The following is a 25,335-nucleotide window of genomic DNA, read 5'->3' as shown; positions in this document are numbered from 1 at the left end:
CCATCAGAGTCAGTCTGGTGGATCTCAAAAACACCCATCGACTCATTTCCAGAACTTAATCCACAGTATTTAAATTCCTTCAACAAAGGAGGAAACATGATTGTTTTTTTTTTTGCTTCTAAAACTTTATGCTCAGTTTATATTATTGTTCAATAAATTCTGTAAAAACTAAAAAATATTTACAATATTATTCTGTCTCAATGTTATAAAAAAGGATTAAAACAGAAAAAAATGCTAAATGAATTCTAACCGCTACAATTAATGACTCATTGAATAAAAGAAATGATCAATTAGATGAAGAATGTTAAAAAAATGCCAATTGTGATACATGCAGAAGTGAAAATGCTAAAAGAATAGGTGAATTCTATTAAGAAAATGTGTTTAAATAAGGTCATAAATCCCAAAATGCTGCAGTGCGGTGACCTAAATGCAAGTTTTTGAGCGAATTTGGCAGGTGTGGTCGGGGGGCAGCAGTCGCCTTCTTACACGCCGGACGGCGGCTGCAGAGGTTTTGAGAAAAACTACACATTTTACTATATTTGGACACCAGTTAGTAGGCAACTAGGTACTTTTGGAGATCGCGCGGTGGCGGTCCACTGACAGGTGGATGGCAGGAAGGCAGCCGCGTGATTATTGGCTGATAGGAGGGTCTCTCTTAAATCGGATGAACTGCCGATTGCAGACTGCCACCCCCCTGCCGTCCCTCTGCCACCGTCCGATTCTTTGAAATCGCGCGTTAGCAAAGGCGGGAACTCGACGGGGGCTGTTGACATGGGTCAGGGGCCCGGCAATGACCGGGCGTCCATCTGGTGATCCCAGCCTCCGTGGGTCCAAAAGGGGGTTGATGCCGCACAAACTCGTGGCGTTAAAAGCACCACAGCATCTGGACAAATCGTGGTTGATGCTGAGAAGAACATGAAGAACACAGAACATGGTACTTCCTGCACTACTCAGAAGAATAGCAACGACTCGTTTTTATAGACCCTCGGGCTACCGGGGGGCTGCCATGCGAAGACTTTGAAACGTCACTGCCCTGTGGTCACCCAGGGGTCATCCCCGTCTAACTGCCGCCATCTACATCCATGACCACGCCGAGGATTTTCAATAAAATCGGGATGCCTGCCCATCGCGTTGTGACGCTTGTCTTTGTTTTTTTTGCTTTTTCTTAACTTGTCCAACAGCTGAGCAAACAGATGAGAGCTGAAGGCCTCTTGGGTTGAACATATTTTACTTTTACAACAGGGGTTATGAATCTTCTGACACACAATGAGTATATTTGAATAAACCCCTTTTGTAATTTAGACCAAACTTTATTTATATTAATATTTCTAACAGTTGTTTATCGAACTGGACGAAAAAGGAGAAGAAGAGGAAAGAAGAGAGAGGAATGTTTCGGGGGGGGTAAGGGTACAAAAGAAAGGGGGGATTATAGAAAGGAGGGGGGGGGTAGAATCATATAGCAACAAGTTGCTGGAAGTTTATAATCATTACTATCAAGTGTAAATGTTTGTCAAAAAGGGGCGGTGCCTGTCCACACACATGTTACAAACATACCTGTTGGCTCCAAAAATGTTCACATACAAACATGTCGACATGGACATATGACAACTAACGTTCTCACACGCATACATGTGCGTTCAGACGTTAAAATCTTAGATCGTGAAGGTCTTGCAATCTACCTCGGCTTTCTGTTGGACCTGCAGGGCGCTCTGGTGAGTCTTCTGGAGGGAGTTGGCGTGAAAGAGAGACTGAAGGAAAGAGAAAGAAGAAATGTTTCATATCAGACAGAGAGATGGGAATATTTCTATCAGGGTGTTTGATAGAACTTCACAGGAGTACTTTAAAATAAAAAGGATTTAAAAGTTCTTCTCTGACACATTTTGTCCTTTAATAAGTTCTTAAATTCAATACTATTTTTTTTTTATTTTCTCAAAACTTGAAGCCACTGAAATGAAATGAAATGTTCAAGTCCTCCAGCATCGACAATCCTTATTTCAATGAATTATGTCATTAGCAAAGGTCGATTGACGGAAAATTCAAAACATTCGGGACCAAAATAACTTTAATTTAGCTTCTATATGACAGCAAAAACAGAAAAAAAAGCATTTTTTTAAGCTAAAAATAAGTGTAGGCATCAAGAGGAGATTCTGAGTTACTTTTCCAATTTCCAAGGGAATCAGGAGAAAATCCTTAAGAAATATGATTGGAACGTGCCGTGCTTTATGCTTTTTCTATCAAAGAACTTTGTTCTGGTTTGAGTTATGAGCAAACACATGTTCTTCATCAGATAAGACTTAGCAAATATTAGATTTTGCTCCTAAATCTCATAAATTATTTCTTTAAAAGCAGTAAAAGAATTGATGTTTTAAAACACACATTATAGGAATAATAGGAAACTAAAAAGGTAAATCGTTGGGAAAAGATTATTTTTTAATTTAGCTATTTGGCTAAATAAAACTGACAAAACTCAAAAAAAAAATAGAAACTCTTTGAGAACTTTCTTTTTTGTAGTCTTTAACTCAACTGGATTGTATTTTTCCCACCGTGCCGTCTAAAGGCTTGCTGCCAGAGTCAGTCACGGAGTCCCTCAGGGCTCTGACCTCCACCCCCAACGTTTTACTTCATAAATGCTTTCATTAGGTCTGGTCACTGTGCGGCATAGCATGCATTTCCTGCTTTGCTGATGACATTAAACTTTTCTATTAAAGCAGAACAACGGTGGTCCCTCCTCCTTCACTCCTAGTGGAGCCCGAGTCTGGATCTAATCACATCTGGGTTTGTTCTCTGGATTTTTCGTTAGTGTGTTTCAAAGCTTGGTTACGGGCGAAGACCAGAACCCAGCTGTGCTTTGAGGGATGCGCGTGCACGACTCAAGAGAATGCTACAGAACTGAGTCGGGAACCGCAGCCGCGTTCGAGGGGACAGAATCTGGTTAGAACTGGATCAACAGGGACGTGCAAACACAGACGAATGGGAATCCTGTAAGTACAGTAAGCGTGGTGGTGTGTGTGTGTGTGTGTGTGTGTGTGTGGGGGGGGGGGGGTGTGTGTGTGTGTGTGTGTGTGTGTGTGCGCGTTAGTCACCTCAATCGCCATCTGGAACTGTTCGTGTTCCCTCTGCAGCTGCTCGGCCTCCGACAGCGAGCTGGCGTTCACCATGCTGGCGTTCAGCATGGACTCGCCGTTTCGGATCCAGCTGAGCACCTACAGAGAGAGCGGCAAAGGTTCAGGAACAGGTCTGTAGCAGTCTGGGCCCACTGTGGAGCAGCGTTTGATGAGAAGTGAAAGGTTTGAAACCCTCCTCCTCTCAGGCTGTGGATCAAAACAGCCATTTTTCCTCAGAGTTTCTGCAGAAACCCTTTCTTTTTCAGCTGCTCACGGCAGATAGTGAGGAGCTTTTCTCACGTCAGGTACAGTTCAGCCTCGTTTTCACTGAGCGCTACGGTCCAGGCAATTCAGGTTAGCGTTTCCACTAGAATTGGACCGTAAAGGTACATGCGGGGTGAAGCAGCTCACTTTTTCCACTTGGCCTTTGGTTCTAATAGCATTAAAAGTTTAATAGCATTAAAAGCTTTTAATTTTAAGCATCCTTTTTTGCTGTTACAAGCTCTGAAGTCCTAGTTGGTGTTTAGAGCTTAGTGATGGGCAGATGAAGCTTCATGAAGCACTAAAGCCTTTCATCCAGTTGGTTCACTCCAGCGCAAAGCTTTCTTGAAGCTTCTTTTGCTTTAGCAGTACATCTACTGGACGCAAAAATATTGGTCTGTAAGAATTTAAAGCGTGTTTGAATAGAGCCTGAGAGATTCATGTCAACTGTCAAAGTTCCCGTCAAGTTCTGAGCCACTTCCTGAACCAGGCACATGGTACAAGCCTTTAGACATCATTATTTGCAGCTTCTCCCATAAAGAAGTAAACCTCGTTATGTGAATCGCAGAGACGCCACTACACTACTGGGCACACGCCTCCAAGAACAAATACAGTACATCACATGACCACTTTTTAGCAAAGAAACGTTTGCTGCTGCACCAAAATCAACCGACATTTAGATGAGCGGTTTAAAGAATCTACAGTAAAGGCCGTGTCACACAGCCGGTACGTACATTTTGCGCAGATTGCATGAATGTAAATTCGGTCAAACATAATGATACGTGAAAAAAAAGAGAGAAACGTGTATCATGAATGAACCACGGTAAAATAAATACGAAGGAACGGAAATCAAACCATAATTAATCAATGATTCTCGGGTCAATCACTTAACTTTAACGTGAAATCTGCCCCGTATAAGTGATATAAAAGTTATACATTGGTGGTACATGCCGTCCCATGTATGTCCGTTAGACATACATGGGACGGTTGTGATAAGCCACAAATTTGTGTATGCATCTATCAAAAAAAAAATCCCACACAATTGCATGAAATTTAGCCTAAACCTTACGCAAATTGATTTGATTATACGCAATTATTACCTAATCCGTTTAGGCAATAATTGCGTATAAACTACATAAAATATGCGTGCACTGCGTAATTCTCAAAAAACTTTGAACAGCTAAAAACTGAATCCGTGTAAATTTCATACGTGGAACATGCAGGTGTATGTTCGTAAGGGCTGTGGGACACGGCCTTCAAGAACGTTCCAGAGGCTCGCATGTTTGTGTGTGCGTGTCATTAGCATGGTGCCATGAAGCTCATCCATTATTCAGCGGTCTCCATCTGCAGCAGCAGTGAGTCTCGCTGCAGCTGAACCACGTTAGCCGCGATTCTTTTCTGCGCTCTTCCTGCTTTGTGTCCGATAGAACCGGAAGTCGGAACGTTTCTTTCTTTTAATGACAACGGCTGCTTTTGAAAATGGGGTTCTCACAAACTCTACCTGTTTGACTTCGGCCTGCAGGTGGCGCAGCTGCAGGCTTTGCTCCAGCCGTGTGTGCGTGTGCTGCGCGCTTTGCTCCACCTCCTGCTGCTTTTCATGGAGGAACTCCAGCAGCTCCTGAACCTGAGAGGCCAGGTCCACGTCCTTCTCCCCCGTCAGCTCGATCCCTGAGGAAAGAAACGCCGTGATGCAATGCCGCCGCGTGCGCAGCCTCGTGCACGCCACTGTCACACCGTCTAAACCCGATTCTGTAGGTTCCTCTCACACCAAATCAAAGTTATCAGAATCAAAGCAAATGGAGCTTTCTCAGGTTCTGCATAGCTCCGCGTGTCTCTGATTCACCTCCAGACAGGAAGTGTTAGCATATCAAAAATGTAGCTTATAAAAAAATGTTTTACGGTTTCCTGCATTACTTTGTAATATTTAGAGTACAGCAAAAAAAAAAAGTGTCAAAGTTGGACTTCCACAGTTCTTCCACAGTTCAATTAAATCAGGAAGTATGCTTAATAATGAATAATCACTGCTAATTTGGGCAAATGAATCACTGATTAATACTACTGGGTGTTTTTTTTGTTGGGTCTGGTGGTGTTTAGAGAACTTTTGGGCGGCAAAATCTTGACTCTATCTAGCAACACTGGAAGAGATCTGATTACTTCTTACTTTTTTGAATGAGTGCCACCAAAATTTCATTGTAGGAATACAATGACAGTAAAAAAAATAAAAAAAACTTAGAATATTTTAGAATTATTGATGATTTAAAGCCTGTTTTTTAAAAGGACCGCAGATATCTGAGCGGCTGTGAAAACTGGAAAAGGCAAAGAGAAAGAAAGAAAGAAATTCATTGGCAGACTTCCAAAAGTGCTGGAAGACAGAAAAGCGGCAGCTGAACATGCAAAGAGTGTAAAATCTAAATGTTAAGGTGGTGAATGACTAGATTCAATGCAGACGATGTGAAAAAACGGTACGTCTGTGGCGTTTTTTTTCTCCACAGAGCAAGTTTGTTGGTTTGTCATTCGGCCAAAGTGTCCGAGCTCTGAGAGGATGCAGCTGGGAATTCAACAAGGACACACTTGAACCTCCAAATTGCCTGAAAGCTAATGAGTTCTTGAGAGCAGCTGAAGAGGTGGAGGCTTTTAGCAGCACATGGCCCCGCTTCAGTGGCTTTTATTCCTCACACTAATAACCCTGAAGGGGTTTTTCTCTACCCCTGAAGGGGTTAATGGAAACAGTCGTTCATCATTCATCGGCGTACCTGAGGCCTGGACCTCCATGATGTACTGGTGCAGGTCCTGACCCTGCTGCATCACTTCATAGATCATGTTGTTAACGGCTGCCTTCCTCTCCGCGTGACGTTTCAGTCGCTGCTCGGCGAGGCTGATGTCCTCCGCGCTGCCGGAGGAGGCGCCGCTGCCGCCGCTTCCTCCGCCAGAGCGACTGGCGTCGTTCAGCTGACGAGTCAGATCCTCGTTCCAGGCGTCCAACTCTGCAGTGACCTGCAATTTAACCATGTGAGCAAACGCACGAAAACAATCGGAACATCTCCTCTCCTGCATCAGGCTGGTGATGCATTCAAGTGCATGAAACCAAAGAGCCTCCAGTTCGGTTACCTCGATGGTGTACTGCTCAAAGATGCGTAGCTGCAGAAAAATATCCAGCTTGATCTTCCGCTCGTGGAACAGTTCCTCCATCTGGCCCTGGGCCTCATCCAGCTGCTGCAGCACCCCCTGGATGTGAGCGATGGAACTGCAGTGTGGCGTCTTGTTGGTGGTGATGGCCGCATCTCTGCAAATATAAGATTTACAACTTTCAGAAAAGTTGCTAGCGCGTTTTTTGACCAATATTTATTTGATAAAGACTTTAAAGACTTTTAATAGAATCAATAAAACTACAGCTGTGTTTGAATTAAATGGGTTTCATTGAATCCACTTTCCTGTGTAAAGTCCAATCAAACCATTTTTCTTTAAACGGAAGGTCAGGTAAACTTTATTGTCTGGGCTACAGAACTACTTAACAGTATAACATCATTCACACATCATGTACATACAGTGAGTAATAAAAATACATAAGACAAATACATAAGAAATAATAAAAACCGGAGTATAAAGGATTTCCCACAGAGCTGACCCACACAGTTAAGAACACGTTTCATAAAATATCTAATTGAAACCTTAAAACCATAAGTGCTAAAAATAATTTCAGTACATCATCAAAACAACAACTCTTAATAAATGTATAACAACTATTAAAACTAGGCACCAAAGTAATAGATACATATAATTGATGTTCGTCAAAGCAAGTAAGAAGAACGCAGATTTTGTTTATTTCTATCTGAAGGACAACTGCTCTACAAAGATTTTCTTCTGCAAAATAAACGAATCAGTTCCTGTTCAGCAGGATGACCGCTGCTGGAATAAATGAAAACCTGTAACCATTAGATTTGTGTTTGACTTCTCTAAATCGTCTACCTCAAGGTAAAAGCTCAAATTCCTGGGTCGTTTATTATTTTCTTTGCTAGCCTAAGTGTTGCTTCCTCGTATGTGACTTGCAATGTTTGATGGTCCCAACAACCACAGATCTTTAGTTTAGTTTTATCTTTGACACTTGGTGCCCCAAACCACGCTGCCATTGCATATTTGCTAGGCCTTTCAGTACTAAATTCAAATTCAAATTAATTTTATTTCTATAGCACCTTTCATGTAAAGAAACAGCTCAAGGTGCTTTATATAAAAACAAACAAGGATGCAAAAACACCAATGCAAAAAGGAAATATGAGCTCCTCATTATAAAATACACAAAACAAGCACAAGTAAAAGAGAAATGACTTAGGAATAGGCCTGCACAATATACCGCAAATTTATCGTTATCGCAATATCCAGCTCTGCAATATGCATATCGCAAAAGACGGCGAATATCGCAATAAATCGCAAACCCAAAATGTGTTAAAACAATCTTCTAGCAGCTTGAAGCATTTGACGAATCAAATAAATCCTTTATGCTTTGACCAATCAGATGGACGCCTTCCCATTGTTGACCAATCAGATGGAGGCCTATTATGTTAGATGTTTGTCCCCCATGTCGATGAGGGTCATTTGGAGTATAATTTGTAAACTGTTGCAATGAAATGGGAATGATGTTTTTGTTTATTTTTCAATTTGTTTATTTACCGAAAATTTATCGTTATCGCAATATTGATCACTAATATCGCATATCGCAAGTTTTCCTCATATCGTGCAGCTCTACTTAGGAAGAAAAAAACCTTAAGAAGAGAGAACCAAGAAGGTGCCGAGTTAAAGCTATTCCTTGTATTTTTTCAAACAAAAAGACAAATTTTTGTTGATTTTTAATGTAAAAATCTGTTACTATTGATGACAATTTTAGAATGGAACAGCGTTGAAATGGAATTTGCTGTTTGTAATAAGAAATAATGGGTAGGTTCGGTAATCTGGCAGGAATTCACAGCCCTAAATAAAGCTTTAGTCCCCAACTGCCCTTATGGAGGGGTGTTACATCATTTTAACATGACATGTGCGCCGTCAATGAGATCTAAAAGTTATATATCGATGGTGCTTGCGTGAAAAGTCCATTAGAGACACACATGACAAAGGTACATTCCATCTTCATGACATCCCCTGAGGTGGCCGTTCGATCGTCAAGGTGGACCTGCGCTCCCCTTAAGATGCGGCCGCCCCTCTCTACAGCCCGAACAACCCCGGAGGTACTGGTCAACCCCCCAAGCAGCTACATATGACTAAGGCTTAAAAGGGCAAAACTTAGTACCCCCTCAGAGTATTTTTGGATTTGAGAAGACGAGTTGGTAACCAAATCCTAAACAGGCTAATACTCCTGAATTTTCATCATGTGGTCGTCATGGTCTAGGCTTGAGTCATAAATATTCCTTACATCATAAACTGAAGCTTTAATGAACGATGCACAAGCACGACTTCCTTCACAGATATCGTCTTTCCCGCCTCTGGAACTCCACCCTGTTCATGACGGAGGACCTGAGGCTTACCTGAGCTGCTGCATGAGCTCCTCTCCTTCTTTAATCACGTTGAGCGTCGCCTCCAGCGTGGCGGTCTGCTGCTGCTGGAACTGCTGGATCAGAGCCTGAACCGAGTCCACCGAGTCGCAGCTCACGTCGTCCAGCAGCTGCTTCTGCAGCTCCTCCATCCACGACCACAGCTGGACACAAACACGGAGCTTCATCAGCACACAAGGACACCGACCACCTATTCACGGGGATGCGGCAAAGCTGCAGCCCACCTCCTTGGTGTGCGTGTGGAAGGAGACGGACATGTCCAACAGCAGCTTCCGGTGTTCCACCCGCCGCACAAAGTCCTGGATCCGGACCTCCAGGTGTCTGGCTGCTTTGTAGATTTCCTCCGGGTCGCATTCTCCTGTCTGGGCCAGCTGCTCTGCCGCCTCCAGCAGCTTGTCTGCATTAGTGTAGGTGTTCTAGGAGGTGAAGGTAGAACCTTCATCATCATCAGGCTAGATTGCCTTTATCATTTCAATGACTGTTCAGGATCACAACGGCAGCTGGATTTTGACTTAGACTATTTAGACTGAGTTCCAGACAATAATAAATGGTGGTAGAGTCATGGTTTGGGCCTCTCTGTAAGTGAAAATTCAGCATGACTACAAAATATTATTGAAATAAATCAAGGTAAAAAGTGATTGTATTCTTTATGGATGGACGGATGGATGGATGAAAAGATAGACAGGTTTATGATAGATAGATGAATAAATGGTTGTATTCTAGATGGATACATGATGGATGGATTGAGATATGGAAGAATGGATGGACAATTGCATACATGATGGATAGATGGATGGAAACATCTATCTATGATAGAAACATCATAGATTATTACCGGACGGACGGACGGACGGACGGACGGACGGACGGACGGACGGACGGACGGACGGACGGACGGACGGACAGACAGACAGACAGACAGACAGACAGACAGACAGACAGACAGATAGATAGATTACATGATGGATGAATGAAGGAATTGATGGATGGATGGATGGATGGACTTGATGGGGATGAATGACTCCTGTGATCATAAATGTATTTTCTAAATCTGTGACCTTTTCGTCTGAACAGACAGAAATGAAACCAAATAGACTTCCTGCAGGATTAAACCCTAAACCGGTAAAAGTCGGCGACACAACATTTCCTATAAACGCACAAACAGCGTGTAATCCTGCGAGAACATGAATGCTGTCAGAAGTCACGAGGAGGAGCAATCTGGATTAGCGAGTGTCTACTCTGGTAAATATAAGAGATTATGTGGAATAAGCTCTTCAGGACACAGAACGAGACAAAGAAAGGCAGAGAAAAACCAACATTTGACTGACAGTTTAGTTATTTCACACATGAAAGGATTTGTCAGAACACTTAATAAATGAGGGATTATGATGATTGGCTGCACATCTGGAAAGGTTTAGACCGAAGATTATGGCAGGAGCTAGCGGTGATCGGCAAAAACGCTTTTGTAAGGCTTTCACATCCATCTTTGCAAAAGTCTAGATGTCGTTTGTTTTCGTGGGAGAAACTCAGACACACTGCAGAGGCCGGCTCAAGGTTGACATCATAAAAAGGGGCGGTATCCATGAGGAAAGAAAGGCGGAGCCTCAGAGATTGAGTCGTCGGAAAATGAGCTGCAAAAATAACTAATATTTCATTTAAAAAAATCGTACTCTGGTGTAGTGTTTAGTTGTGTTGTTGCCATGCCAACCTCTGAACTGTGAAATAATTAGCAGACGTTGAGATGTGTGAACAGAAATGGAGTCCTAAAACTTGTAACTCCCACATACAGAGTAAGGTTTCTACAGTTTCTTTCCCCAGAAATAAAAGCTGTTGGACCTGTTTATGTTGTTGACAAACAAAAAAAGGCATGTGTTTGGGTGTCTATGTTGCTTGATCATTTCTAAATTCTTCAGCATGTTTCTAAGCCCCTCACCTCTCTTTCGGCAGTGAAACATCTGCAGATATTTCAGGAAAACCTTGTGACCATATATGGTCAGACGTCTGCGGGTTTTCACACTTCCTGCCACCGTTCATGCTAATAATCAGCGCAGATCGTTTGCAGATGTTTGTAACTAAACAAAAGATTTTTTTAGGGTTTCTTTACTACTTTGATGGGCTATTTTCTCCCAACAGTAAATCCCAGCTGAAAAACAGAACTAGAACCATGAAAACAGACAAAGAAAAACGGTCAAGCTGGGTTTACCTGGATGGATGGACAGACTCACCTGAGCGACATCTTCGAAGTCGTCATGTCTTTTCTGTAGAGCTCGGGCTCTGTGAAGGGATTTCCCAACTCCTGTGTGTTTGCTGAGGAAGGCCTCTCCGTGGTTCTCGATCCAGTCCATCACCTGGATGACAAGGGATACACCTGTCACCTTTTTCACCGTCATCCAGGGACAAACCGTAACGTTCGGAGTCTTAGTCCCGCCTTCAGCTCCTAAGGCCCATGGGAAGTGAGGAATCTTGAGTGTAAAGTTCCTCACCATGAGTGAGGGGGCTGTGAACAGAAGTGACGTCCATGCTGTTTGTATGTTTGAGTGTGTTCAAATAAATAGGCTTTGATTCTGGGAAAGGAAATTATGCAATCCGCCTCTCTTTGCCTCTCCCTCTTTGAGACTATTCGGAGTCGTGCCGTGTATGGGGTACGGACAGCTCTCCAACACAGCTAGTTACGCAGCAGCTCAGCTTTTGTTTACACTATAAACAAATCAAAGTATACAGATGTGTTCAGCACACATTTCATTTTCACCCTCCATAACTATTGCTGGTAGTTTTTCAGCTTCAAATTCTGGTGCTTTAATGTTATAAAATGTCTGTGAAAATGTTCATAAAATAATTCTTTTTAGGCCTAAAATGTATTTTGTTTTCAAATACTTAATTTTTTCCCCTCACTTACTCCCATGTTATTTTTAAAAAACAAAAATTAAAAACCTTACTTTTTGATTCCTTCTCCACAAAAAGCTCTAAGGTCTGTTGGAAAGTATTCCTTATTTTCCTTTAGTTTATACGAGTTTCTCCCTCTCAATAGAGAAAGACGTCCCTAGTCTGTTTCCAGGGCACCAGTGTAGCTACAAAGCAGCTGTCAGCTCACGTCTGCCCCCTGCTGGTGAGGCATGCCTCACCCACAGCCTTTTGTTCGCGCTTCCAGAAGCATTCTGACCTGCAGAGTCTTGCCGTCAGAAATGACGCGACGGAGCCTCACCCGGAGTTTCCGCTCCCTATGTGATCGCGCCACACTCAAATTCAGCAATTTTAACCTCAGAAACTGTGGAAAACGTGTACAGTCAACTGAAAATGTATCTTTAACACGGATCAGTGGAAAATAATATTTGTGCTTTTTTCTATTTTAACACAATGACGCCTCATCTGAATGCACGTCACTGTTCGGTTTATCCCGTCAGGGGTCCCCACAGCACAGGTGTTTTGGCAGAGTTTTCACGCCGGATGCCCTTCCTGACACAACCCTGTGTTTTCAAGTCAACCCAGACAAGCCTAAGGACCCACACCGGATTTTGAGCCCACTGCACGGCCTGGGACACCCTGGGCTTCCTGCGTCCAGTCCTACATTCAGCCAACGGAGCTATCCAGCCGCTTGTGAACGTAGCGGACTGCCCTTGTTACCTTGAGACGCGACATGTTCTGTCTGCGTTCAGCAGGACTCTGTAGATGACACGTTTTTTTGTGACTCGTTCTTTATGAATGCGTTTCTCTGGGGCCTCATAGGAAGTCAAGCGTGACGGCTGCTGCTCTTGGCGTTTCCCTCAAACACACTCTCACACTCTCTCTGGGGTCTCATAATACCGTCTTCAGGGCGCCAGAATCAGAGCATTCATCTTTGGGTTTTCCGTCTCCGTTCTCCCTCATGAACTCTTGTTTACACGCCGGCTGAGCGGCCGGTGACGGCCGCTGACGCACAGCAGCTTTAAATCATTTGTGCTACCGTGTCCGTGAAAGATCGGAATCTGTCATCGTTTTCCTGTTCAGGGATCCCGAATGAACAGAGAGACGCCTTCGAAGCCTGCAATGTCTTCATCCCAGAATGCAACGCTGCACGTGGGTGGAACCAGAAAGGAACACAGACATAAAACCTACCGCTTGGTCCATCGAGAAGACTTAAGCTGAAGGCAGACGGGAAAAAGAGATTTGTTTTTATCTGGAGCACAGCTTTCCATGCAGGAGCATCAGGGTCGAGCCGTAATGGTGGAAATGGTGTTTTAACATGTTCTGGTGCCGTTTTCCTCACAAATGTAAAGGACATTAAGCTTAAAACGACATTTCGGAGTATTTCTTAATTCAAATCATTGTAAATCTGGAGCAGACAACAAGCTTTAACCCATGTGCTATTCTATGACCCCGCCCTTACATTGACGTGTTCTTCCTACCATGACAAAGGTGGATAAAGCTGGAAAGATTTCATGTAATCCATGGACACCAGTGAAGATCACAAATCATTGAAGAAAAAAGGTTCAGAGCTCTGTTTAGTGGGTCTAGATGATCCCACTCCCAATGGTAAAGTGCCTAGGATAGCACAAGGGTTAAGAAGTGACACGGACTTTAATGGATTGGATTTATCTGCTATACTATATTTATCTATCATACTTGGTGATGCTACTGGTGTAGCCACAGCTGCCCTGGGGCAGACTGAAAGTCGTCCAGTACGCCGGGACATTCATAGACATTCACACGGCAGTAGAGCAACACTGGAGGCAGGGAGGGTGAAGTGTCTTGCACCAAGGGTTGGCTGGGGGGAGTGGGGATCGAACCGCCGATCCCCTCCAATCACTGGCCGACCTGCTCAACCGCCTGAGCCACAGTGGAGACATGAAACCGAAGGCCCACAGCTGTGATTTTCAAAGTCTGGACTCGCCTGGAGAAGTTTTCAGTAAACCTGGGTGACCCTAGATGACCCTCTGTGACCTTAGATGACCCTGAGCCACGCTGCTGCTGCAGATCTAGACCAGGGGTGGGCAAACTTTTGGAGCTGTGGGCCCCAACAACATCTACAATTTGTCCAGATGACCCCACTCCCAACGTTAACGAGTGGGATTGGGGTCATCTGGACCCCGCAAGACAGTGCGCTGAACAATCTGTCTTGTGGGGTCTATATGACCCCCATTCCGAACGTTACGTTCCACGTTATCGTTTGGAATGGGGTCAGTTTAATGGGAAGCATCCCCCCCCCCCTGATCTAGATGCAGAATATTTTTTAAAGAAAAAGTGAGTTGAATTGACCGAGATTCAAACCTACAAACACTTCAAAGTTCCCTGCAAAAATCCTTAAAAACCAGAACGGTTTGGATTCCCTGAGGCCACGGCCTTACCACAAGGGAACAAGGGGAGAGGCATTTTACTTTGAAAATCAAGCTGCTCTCCAACCATGAGGACTTCCTGTTTGGACCATTTTATTTGCGTAAACAAACAGGGTTTATAAAAAATGGAAAATTCTTGATTTATTTTTAACATAAATGTGTTTTTTCTTTCCTTTCTGTGTTAAAAGTTGCTTCAGAGTCCACCCCCTACTGAAAGAACCAGACAGTGAAGATCATTGACGGGAGAAGCTCTAGAATCCCCCCCCAGGAGACTGAAAATCCTCCATTGGACGTCCAGCCCCTCCCATTTGTCAGCAGAGGAAGCGTTTCAGTCCTGAGCTGCAGGACCAGGAACGGATCTGCTGCTGTTCCTGTCTCCGCCTGCAGGCGGCAGCGTTTGCACCATCGCTGATGGAAAACAAACAGACCTCTGTAATCTCTGAGAGATTCCAGCGGTTTCAAACATGCCAGCAGAATCACGCCGGATCCGCAGCTCAAACGTCTTATTAAATTCTCCTTAACCTGAGCAGAACCTCCATGAACCTGCGGGTTCTCAAGCCGTTGCTGACGGTGCTCCTCAGTACCTGCTGGACGTCCTGCTGGAAGACGCACAGCTGAAGCCGCTGGTGCAGCCGGACTTTTCGATGCTGCCAAATGTTCTCCAGGCGTCGCTGGTGGTGGAGAACCTCGTGAACCACATCCAGGATACAGTGAACCTGCACAAAGACAAATACCGTTTTCACACCAAACGCCTTACAGGGGCTGCTGGGATTTGAAGTCACTGACCGCTTTGGAGTAGTTGGCCGTTGCTGTGAGGGAGTCGGAGTTGCTGGGACTCAGAGGTCTTTGGAGGACGTCCAGCAGGGCTTTGCCATCCTGGCTCACCTGGAGGCCGGCGGGAGAACGTTGGTTTTGCTTCACAGAAACGGCGGAGGCCGTTTGCTCGGCAAGTCAGCTCACCTCGGTGTAGGCCTGGGTCACCTGCTCGTACAGACTCTGGTGGCGGTGGATGGAGATCTCCAGCTCCTGCATCTCTGAGGGAAGTCCTCCTTCACTGCAGACCTTACACCAGGCCTCCACCTCGGACAGGAACTGCGGAGCGAACAGGAGCGTCACCGTGGTGGGAGGAACGGCGGCTGGACTTTTAGACGCTCTTTGAAGAGTTTTTGTTGTGTTTTTGCAGCATTATATAGATTAGTTTCTTTAAAAACTTTTTAACATTTGACTCAAACTTCTTTTAACTTTAGAATTGTCTTTTAATGGGTAATCATAGAAACAATGGCTCAGCATTTTGCAGCATCCGTCCGTCTTTAGACCCTCAGGTTCGCTTTAAGGGTCACAGGGTTGCTGGAGCCTATCCCAGTTAACGTCGTGTCCTCACACTGTTTTGCGACAATCTATTTGTTATCAACACTTATCTCCTGATCACTGCAGTTGCTGGCGTCCTCTGAGTTAAAGCCAGTAACCGCCTTGTAGGATTCCTCCGCCGTACCGTAAAAAGTTTTGTTCTCGACGTTTAAAGCTGCCAATCGAAACATAAAGTTTTGACAAGTTAACTGTCCCGATAAAGATTGTAAAGCGCAGCACGTCTGTCTTTCTCTAGTTGCTTTTCCCCGCCCTTGTAGTTCCTGACCAATGAGCGAAGAGACTTTTAGTCACATGGTTTTGCTTACAAGCTTTGGTCTGGAACAGCTTGATGACAAAGGAAACAAAGGATCTGACCCGTCTCAATACACTCTAAGATGAAATGTCCGTACTTGTTCCCGTAATTTCCTAAATAAATTTCTCCCAAAAGTGTGACTTATGTTTAATTTTTTTTCTTTTTTTGATCGTAATTTCTGTTGGCAGAGGGGTTAAAAACAGCAGAATCCAGTTCGAACAGAACTGATACAAAGTCCAAAGTCCGTGTCTGCCTTCCAGCACCGTCAATATGAGAGAGAGACACCTGATTGGTTAGAATCTGGACCAATCAGGAGGCATTTCGATGGCAGCTTTGTCACGCTAAACTGAAAATTATGAGGGCAAAATCAAAGATCGGAAAAAAGCATGATGACACACAACGCATGCAAAAACATTTGTTTCGCAAAAATATTCTTGAAAGCAAAAAAAAAAAAAATTGAATGCAAATATTTAATATTCTTACTTGCAACTTAGAAAGTTGCGTGTGCAGCGTGGTGGCATAAATATAACTCCATGAGCAGAGATGTTCATGTGAAACGCATCCTTTTGCCGCACTTTGTCTCTTCCTCATTCATGTTCTGGCACCTTCCCTGCCTGCGATGGATGAATAGAAACCTCCCCATGAATGAATGAGGACCTCTTTGCTCGGCTTTGATTTCTGCCCCCCCCCCCCCCCCAGCTGATCACGCCCCCCCCCCTTTCATCTCCCTCAATCGTGCATTTCTGTGTTGTCAGCGGGAATCAAACCAGCCCATCTGTTGCCGTGTCAACCGTCCAAGAATGAGTCGTCTGATCTGTTCAGCGGCTAAACAAGAAGAACATCAGAGGGAGGCGCCGCCCGCCTCTCGTCTCACCTGCTCGGCTTTCTGGTGGAAGACGGAGGACATGGCGAGGATGGTGGAGCGCTCGTCCAGGGCGGCCGCGAAGCTCTTCCAGTCCTGATCCAGCTTGGCCGAGATCTGCTTGATCTGCGCCGACGCGTAGTGGCCGGCCTCCGCCAGGCGGCTCGCCACCGACATGATCCTGTTGATGTTCACGTAGGCGTTCTGGTGCAGAGACAGAAACCCCCGTCAGATGGAGCGCGGGGGCAGACAGAGACCAAAGACCGGGCCTACCATGGAGTTCATGGCGAAGTGGTTGTGCTGCGTCTGCAGCTCGGCGGCGTGCTGGTAGCTGCGGCCGATCTCCGTGTGGCTCTGGAGGAACACCTCCTTGTTGTGGCGAATCCAGTCGAACATCTGCAGAAACAGCACAGCAGGCGCTGAGGGACTTCCCCGGGTCAAAAGTGGCGCCCTGCGGCTCTGACTCACGATCGGAGACGATGGGGGGAGGAGCTAAACAAACAGCCGCAAACAAACACCTGGTCTGGTGTGAGCAGACGGATCTGCCCCCACAATCCTTCACTGCGGCGCCTCTGTTTGCTCGGCGGTAAATATTTACTGCTGCTGCAAGCGGTGGGTCAGCTGACGCCCTTCTGTGTCCGTGTGAAACTCCCACGCTGCTGCTCGCCGTTTCTGAAAGTCTTTTTTACTGGATTAAGCTCTAAAGATTTACCAAAACGACTATCCGGACTGACGAGAACGGAAAGTTTACATTTCCAGTGAAGTGTGTTCAACACGTGAGAGGTTCTGTCCAGGTAATCCTCTCCTTTTCTGGTCATCTTTACATTAATAAACTGCTTTTTAAAAAAAAAATTTTTTTTTCTAACTTTGCATTTATTCAGCAGTTTTGTCCATTATGGATAATTTTGGATCATTATTTACCTTTACTCCATTTTCTTAAACCATTCTAGCTAATCTGTTAAGATTATTCAGCAAATATTTACTTTTATTGCTTTATAGTTAAATTCTTCAAAGAACTGGATTAGCTTTTTGTATTTTTTAGGGATACATATTGTCTCGAGGCTGTTTCACACAGCCTCTACGTACATTTTGCTCATTTTCCATGTCTAAAATACATAATTGAAGCACAAATCCCAAATGAATTGCATATAAACTGTGCAATGATCGCATACGGTTCATGTTCTCGGTTGGTTTAGTCTTTTTCTGCAAAAACCACAACCAAGAACAGCAGAAACCTCCTCCTTCAGGGACTCCTTCTCCAGGATTCAGCTCTGAAAATTTACCAAAACGACTATCCGGACAGACGAGAACTGGAATTTTTCATTTCTAGATGATGAATCTTTGCACTTCTAGATGTTCAGGAACCCACGCAGTAAATCCTTTCTTCTATGCATCATCATTTAAAGTGCAAAAGGCCGCCATTTCAAGCAGTTTTCCTGTTTGTTAATTGATTTTCCAATTAGCCGATTCCGATTCTTTATAGATTCTCCGTCTGACTAGAGCAGGATGTGACCTGAAGAGGTTTTGGAAGATTCTTCTTTGGTCTCAGTTTGCAGGCATCACCTTCTCGGCGTCCTGCTCGAACAGGCGCAGCTGGAAGCACTGGTCCAGTTTCAGCTTCCTGACGTGCCACATCTGGTGGAGATGCTGCCTGGTGGAGTGGAGCTTGTCCAAAAGACTGGCCACCTGCAGAGAGGAGGACAGGGCCTGAAACCACGCTGCTGTTTCCGCTGCACTAATACCAGCTGAAGGTCCAGATCATGAGGGACGTTCTCTGTTCTGGTAGAAGTCCGCAGACTTTATCGGAGTGAGTATTTAACCCTGGAAAACCCATAAATAAGTTCATTTGACCATTTTTTTGGCTTGTTTGTTCATTCTGGGTGGCAGTAATTAACAGTAGCCCAAATAAAAGGACCAGAAATAAAATTAAAATAAAAAATAAAGACAACGAATACACCCTTTAACATCATCTTGGCATCACTTAGTGACATCACTTCCTGTTTAGATAACTTTAACCCTGGAGAACCGAGGGTTCTCCAGGGTTAAAGTTATCTAAACAGGAAGTGATGTCACTGATTAGACTGTGTTTATTGTTGTTTTTTTTTAGCTTTTTCATGTTCTTTAAAAGTAGAAACAATCTCTAATAAATATTAACTTCTAAACATTTAAGTCCTGAATTTATCTCTCTTCTCTATTTATTATCCCAGAGTGAATTTCACTGAAATTTTAGAACTTTGTCTGTGTTTATAACACGAGTTCCTGTAAAAAGAGACGATGACATCACGCAGGTATGTCAGTAATCTGCCCGGCAACTGGACATTTATGGCCTGTTTTGACAAACTGCAGCCATCTCCAGCGGAGTTATGAACCTGTTGGTGCTTTTTGTACTTTTTATTCTTCATTTTCAAAAGTGGTTTTATTATTCTGGGTCCACTGAAGTGTGTTTAACACATGAGAGGTTCTGTCCAGGTAATCCTCTCTTTTTCTGGTCAGCTTTACATTAATAAACTGCTTTTAAAAAATTTATTTTGCTTACTTTGCATTTATTCAGCAGTTTTGTCCATTATTGATATTTTTGGATCATTATTTACCTTTACTCCATTTTGTTTAAACAATTCTAGCTCATTTGTTACGATTATTTAGCAAATATTTACACTTTTATTGGTTTATTGCTAATATGTTCTTCTACATCTCAAGAGAACTGGATTCGCTTTTTGTATTTTTTGCAGAAACTAAAAGTAATTTTTGTATTTTTTTAGGGATACATCTTGTCTTAAGGCTCATTGCTCATTTTCCATGTATAAAATTCTGTTTTTTACCTTGTTGATACAGTGGCCGACAGGGCTCACACTACATACAAAAGAAACAACGCAATGTCATTATCCGAAGCACAATGAAATTACCCGCAACACAACAACATAACCACAGCAACAGCATAAACCGCAGCACAACGGAAATGAGGACTTTTTTTTCATACCGGCGGAAAAAATTATTCAGTTTCAAACTATTCGGTATAACGAAGTTTTAGGGCCACCAAAAAAAGCAAAATCACACAAGATTTTAAACCGTAAAATTACGGGAAAAAAAATAGTAATTTTAGCAGATTAAAGTGTAAGTGAGGATCAAAGCAGTAAGTGAACGCCGCGCAGCAGCAGAGCAGAGCGACTAAATTAGTTGAACAGGTGAGCTTAATGTTTATTATAACGTTTCAAATGTTTGGAAGCTCATTTGTTTGATTTATGATTTATTAATGTTTTATTTGTTGATGGGTGGTTTGCAGGATCTCTGCAGCCCGATGAAGTCGTCGGTTTCCCTGCAGCTGTTCACCTGAATCCTTTCTTCCTCCACCAAAGACAAGATCTCTACGTTTGTGTGACGCTTTGGTCGGAGGAGGAGCACTTTGTGGCATTTTCAACGTTCTAATAATAATATAACAAAATAGTTTCATTCGTCTTTATTGTTTTATGTTGAAACGGGAGGTTTCATCTGGAGGAATGGGCGTATGTATCACTGTTTACTTCCGCATTGGTGTTTGGATGACAGGGGGGTATTCCAGGAAGCATGTTTAAACTAGCCTGACTTTAAGCCTGAACTCTGGCTGAAATGCGCCTGAACTTGCTTACTCTGGGTATGTCGGTTCCAAAAGACCGGATATGAGTTGGCGTAATTACGCTCGACTTGGTAACCTTGGGTTAATGCTCGTGCACAGGAGGTACATAAAGACATTCTCAATAGATCGCCGATTTCTGGAGTCACCATGGAAACGCGTGGAGAAAAAAAAAGAAAGCGGGACACTTGAGACGGAGACTGAGATTTTAATGACGGCGGATAAAGATTATAAGTCCATCAAAAAAGTAACGGATGCATCATCAAAAACAGACAAAGTTTCTGATCTGGTTCCATTTTCCTTGTGACGCGCATATATATATACATATATATATATATACATATATATATATATACATATATATATATATATATATATATATATATATATATATATATATATATATATATATATATATATATATATCTTAAATAAATTTCTTCTATTAGTAACAAATAATTTAGTTAAATTTATTCAACCTAATTTCTTACGTCTATAAAACTCAATAATTGTTTATACAGCTCAATTTTTATGTATTTATCTAGCTAAATATCACATTACTCCATTAATCTTTTTTCAATCTTAATTACTTATATTTCTTGAACTCTCATATGTCTAAGTTTGAGCCGGCAGATATGCTCATTTTTATAAAAATAAAAAGGACGAAGAAAAATGCACGGAGTGCAAAAGTCCAATTAAGAATTTTCCATCATTGTCATTACAGCATTCACCTGTAGGGGTGCTATATAAACTCATCATCCTCTTCCTCCTTCTCACTCATGGTGCAGCGACGTAAGCATAGTAGGACAAAATAACTCGGCAAAACACGGCATAACACTGTAAAATAGCTATACATCTAAACACATTCTGTCAAAAACCCACACTTAAACCCAAATCCGTCCAGACAGGCAAAGGGAATGATATCCCAGAATCCCTTGCGGTGCCGATCTAACGGCAGCACCAAAGTTACACCTACTTAATTGAATTAATTTGAATGAAATGAAAATAATTGTCTGAAAACTACGTGTTATTTTTAAGGTGACCTAAAAAATGATTTCTCTTAACTGAAGCAAATAATTAAGTTGGATCAAAGTAAAAATGTTTATCTTTACAAACATCCATATGTGGTCTTATCACCCTCTCATGGTGGAAAATGTATTATCTGAGCTTCTTCATCCACTAAATCATTTTCAAATGGACACGCCATGCTGCTTCACCTCTCTGTTAACAAACTAAGCTTCAACTAAACCTGCTCCCGACCAGGTTATGTTCAGAGCATGAGTTGCTATGGCAACTTGACCCACCCTGAAACATACCTCCATTTCTGGCATCAAAAGCTGAGGTTATCAACTTCCTTAGCCTCAAACTTATCGTGGGAGCTAGCATAACCTGCTTTCTGGAATACCCCCCTGGTTCACGACGTAAGGTGACAGATGAACTTCAGGTTATGTGAATGAAAAGGAGAATAAAGGCTGCAGCGGTCCTCTACACCCAAACGTGTCTCTGTGCTCCTCATTTTATATATGAAAGTCCGCTTTAAGGTTCAGAATTTCTTTGTTTTTTAAACCTATCCAGAAATAAAGCTTCAAAAAGGCTCCACATATCTCATCTTCAAGCTAAGCTTTGACAAACGGAAAACGTTTTTTCCACGTTAATCTACAACTTTTTTCTCGTAAATTTATGACTTAAAAGTCGTAATTAAGAAAAAAAAGACAAAGAGCATTAAATGCAGATGTCACTTTGTGGAGAGCTGGGTAAATTTATATTTTTAGACAAACATATATTTGTAAGAAATGACGTTATCTACAAAAGAAAACACCCTAATCTTGTCCAAATATCACGTTGCTCTCAGGAGCGCTGAATAGTTTGAAAATAAATTCTTTTTTTTCCGCCGGTAAGAAAAAAGAAGTCCTCATTTCCGTTGTGCTGCGGTAATTTCGTTGTGCTTGGGGTAACGCCGGTGCGTTGTTTCTTTTGTATGTAGTGTGAGCCCTGTCGGCCACCGTATATTGATGCAGAAATCACTTATGAATTGCATATAAATTGCGCAGTAATCACACACGGCTTATGTTCTACGTTGATTTACGTGTTTTTTGCGTGGTTTAATAGTAATTCTTCCGTGGTTTTAACGTGGTTCATTCGTGACACATCTGTGAAAATTTCTCATAAAGACCACAACTTTTCTGACTTTTTCCACGTTTATTCATGTATGACCAATTTTAGTGCACAAAATGTACAAAGTGGTGGTGTGACACGGCCTTGAAATAACAAACTGGATTCAATCAAATTGATTTTTCTGTTAAAACAGGCTCATGTTTGTTGCAAACAACAGATTCAAATGAAGCTCAATCCCTGTGGAGTTGCTGGCTAACGAGTTCATGTCCAGCCGCCGTCTCTCTGCTCTAAAATGATGTTAATGAGCTTCAGCGTCAGCAAAAAGGAGGAAGAAAACAACAACAGAGTCTTCTTCAGCACAGCTGGCTGTTAGAGCTCATAAGTTATGAAGCACATTTATGTTTCTGTGATCTCAGACGTTTCAGCGTTCAGAAAAAGGATGCGAATCTGAGTAAATATTCGATTTTTCAGGATTAACAGAATAAATGAAACTCTGTGACTTCTCAACTCCAATAAACCATCTGAAACGGAGGGTTTCTGTTCTGACGCACACAAAAGTTTGTCTGTTTCTGAAGTTTTTCAGGTTTTCTCTCTAAAAGTATCAAAAATGACCTGATTAACGACAAACAGAAGTACCTTCAAACCATATTTTACTTTTTATTCCAGGCAGAATAAACAGGCAGTAGGCAAACTGCAGCCCGCGGGCTGGATCCGGCCCGCCTCCATGTTTGGTCCGGCCCGCTGAACAATATCAGAGACCCATGTTTTTTTTTTTTAATCTGGCCACACGATCAAGATCTGTATAGAACGTGACATTTTCTTCCCTCCTTCTGCAGTCTGTGCTCCAACCTGAAACCCTCTAAAATTTTTGTCAAACAGAACAGAAGACAGTCTTTCCTTTCTACGTCACAGTTCATCTTTCCCGGTTTAGCTCATTCTATTAGAGCGAAAATGCTACTTTGTATAAAACAGCACACCCTGTCCAGTGTCCTGATTGGCTGGAGACCTTGTCAATCAATCTCCTCAGTCCGTGCCGTTTCTCCTGTACAGAAACGCGGAGCTCTTCAGATTAGAAATCTGTGATCGATCAGATCTTTGTTTTCATTTGAGGATCCTGGACCTCATTTCTATGAAGGGTTGAGAATTTAAACAAGAGAAAAGTCTGAAAATGTTCATGTTTGTGTGAGAAAAGTGTATTTAGGCAGTGAGGAGTTTTACTGCCATAAATGTCTGTAATCAGACTCTGTGGATTTCACCGATCACGGTTATTTTTAGAATGTAACTCCTGCAATAAATGAGGGAACTCTGTACTGGTGAAAATGTAACACAGATATATGTGTAGCTGCAGCAGAAGACTGAGAAATGTGCTTTTTTCATTATTACTGGATGAGAAACAGACGTGCAACACAGCGCAGCTGCGCAAACTGTGAGACGTGAGGAACAGCAGCCCTCAAAGTCTTTATTAGGATTATGACGGGAGAGGATGATTATTTATTGTTGTTTTTTTAATGTAGCAGTACATTTTTCCTGAATTTTTCTCATTGAAAATCATAGTGTTATTTGGTCTTTGCTTTATTTCATAAATAATGTTAATTATTTTATTAAAAAGATCATGAATGAATAAAACTTTATTCATAGCACTTTACAACTCCTTGAAGGTACCAAAGGGCTTCACAATAAAAATTGATCTACAATGGGAACAAAGGTTTTAAACTAAAAACTCTAGAATATTCTGTTTTAGAATATAATTTTCAATCCAAATGTTTTCATCTACATTCCATGTTATTTCATTCTCACTCCACGCATCTGCTCCAGGTCCGGCCCTTCTATCCAATTTTAGAACCCAATGTGGCCCAATGCGAGTTAAAATAATTGCCCACCCCTGTTTTATTCAAACTGGAGACTTAATCATGAAATATGTCATGTTTTTTCTTCTAGATTTAATCCAAAAACATTATATTAACTAGTTAAAATTATTTTTTATTTTCAACTTTTTTTTACAAGATCAAAGAATTGTTTGTTTAGATGTGCCTGATTTTTTCCCCCCAACTATATTCAAAATATTCTTCAGGGTTTTTTTCATTGGAGGTGATGCTAAATCTAACAGTAGGTTGGGAATTAGTGACAAACAGTGTGAAGGTGTAAAACGGCTGCTAAATGATACAACTTGGCTGCTGTTTTCATCAATCTGCCTGAAAAGATTATCATTTCTTTTTTCATTCTACTTATACCAGTTTGCTTGTTTTTTTATCATCTTGGTCTTTGATATTTTCAATCTTCATAGAACTCACCAACAGTCACATTTGACAGGAAGAAGTGCCAAAGTGTCGTTCTTATTTAATGTGGAGTTCCTCAAGGCTTTATCCTGGGCCCACTGCTATTTTTCTCACATATCAACTTTTTTAGTCACTGGAATACCGACATAGTTTTTTTATGTAGTTTCTTTGACTGATGTACTAAGTTAATAACATAAATAAAAATGCCATGGTAAAATAATTTTTTATAGTTCTTAACCTTTCAGACCTCGTCACCTGGTCGTGTGGTCATACCTTTGGCACCAGGCTCTGAAAGTCAGCAGAACCTGAGATGCAGTTTCTTCCTGAAAATCCATCACTAGAGCGGATGCACTGAAGCAGCCTCTGGCCCTCTAAATCCAGCTCCTCCACTGGAGCTTTCAGCACCTGAAAGAAACACAAACACTTATTGTTGCTCATGAAAGACCAGAACTGAGTTTTAGATACAGCTTCGCTTTCAAACCTTTTTTTTAAGTTGAGTGTGTTCTTCTATTAACCGGCGAGAACCTTCCACATCAGCAGGGAAATCCTTCTTAGATAGCAGCTCCTGGAAAGCAAAGCAAACCTTTGGTTGGTTTGTAAA

The 25,335-nt window shown here is 42.4% G+C and overlaps 1 protein-coding gene across 4 annotated transcripts in view; it reads right to left on the bottom strand.

Moving 5' to 3' along the window:
• Window positions 1–25,335, bottom strand: part of kalrna (kalirin RhoGEF kinase a) — a 128,251-nt gene that overhangs the window by 60,851 nt on the left and 42,065 nt on the right. For all 4 annotated transcript variants that reach the window (XM_023951149.2, XM_078940176.1, XM_078940177.1 and 1 more), the window contains exons 6-21: window positions 25,216–25,299; window positions 25,008–25,139; window positions 18,300–18,422; window positions 17,010–17,132; window positions 16,749–16,940; window positions 15,175–15,306; window positions 15,001–15,099; window positions 14,799–14,930; window positions 11,131–11,253; window positions 9,130–9,321; window positions 8,879–9,048; window positions 6,474–6,648; window positions 6,119–6,359; window positions 4,867–5,033; window positions 3,084–3,203; window positions 1,680–1,748 (exon numbers count right to left, since the gene is read on the bottom strand). In XM_023951149.2, coding sequence (XP_023806917.1) covers window positions 1,680–1,748; window positions 3,084–3,203; window positions 4,867–5,033; window positions 6,119–6,359; window positions 6,474–6,648; window positions 8,879–9,048; window positions 9,130–9,321; window positions 11,131–11,253; window positions 14,799–14,930; window positions 15,001–15,099; window positions 15,175–15,306; window positions 16,749–16,940; window positions 17,010–17,132; window positions 18,300–18,422; window positions 25,008–25,139; window positions 25,216–25,299 — 2,274 coding nt within the window. The remainder of the gene's footprint in view (window positions 1–1,679; window positions 1,749–3,083; window positions 3,204–4,866; window positions 5,034–6,118; window positions 6,360–6,473; window positions 6,649–8,878; window positions 9,049–9,129; window positions 9,322–11,130; window positions 11,254–14,798; window positions 14,931–15,000; window positions 15,100–15,174; window positions 15,307–16,748; window positions 16,941–17,009; window positions 17,133–18,299; window positions 18,423–25,007; window positions 25,140–25,215; window positions 25,300–25,335) is intronic.

Source organism: Oryzias latipes, chromosome 21, assembly GCF_053564925.1.
Source record: "Oryzias latipes strain Hd-rR chromosome 21, Olatipes_Hd-rR_3.1".
Taxonomy (NCBI): domain Eukaryota; kingdom Metazoa; phylum Chordata; class Actinopteri; order Beloniformes; family Adrianichthyidae; genus Oryzias; species Oryzias latipes.
This window is presented reverse-complemented; position numbering and strand designations above follow the sequence as displayed.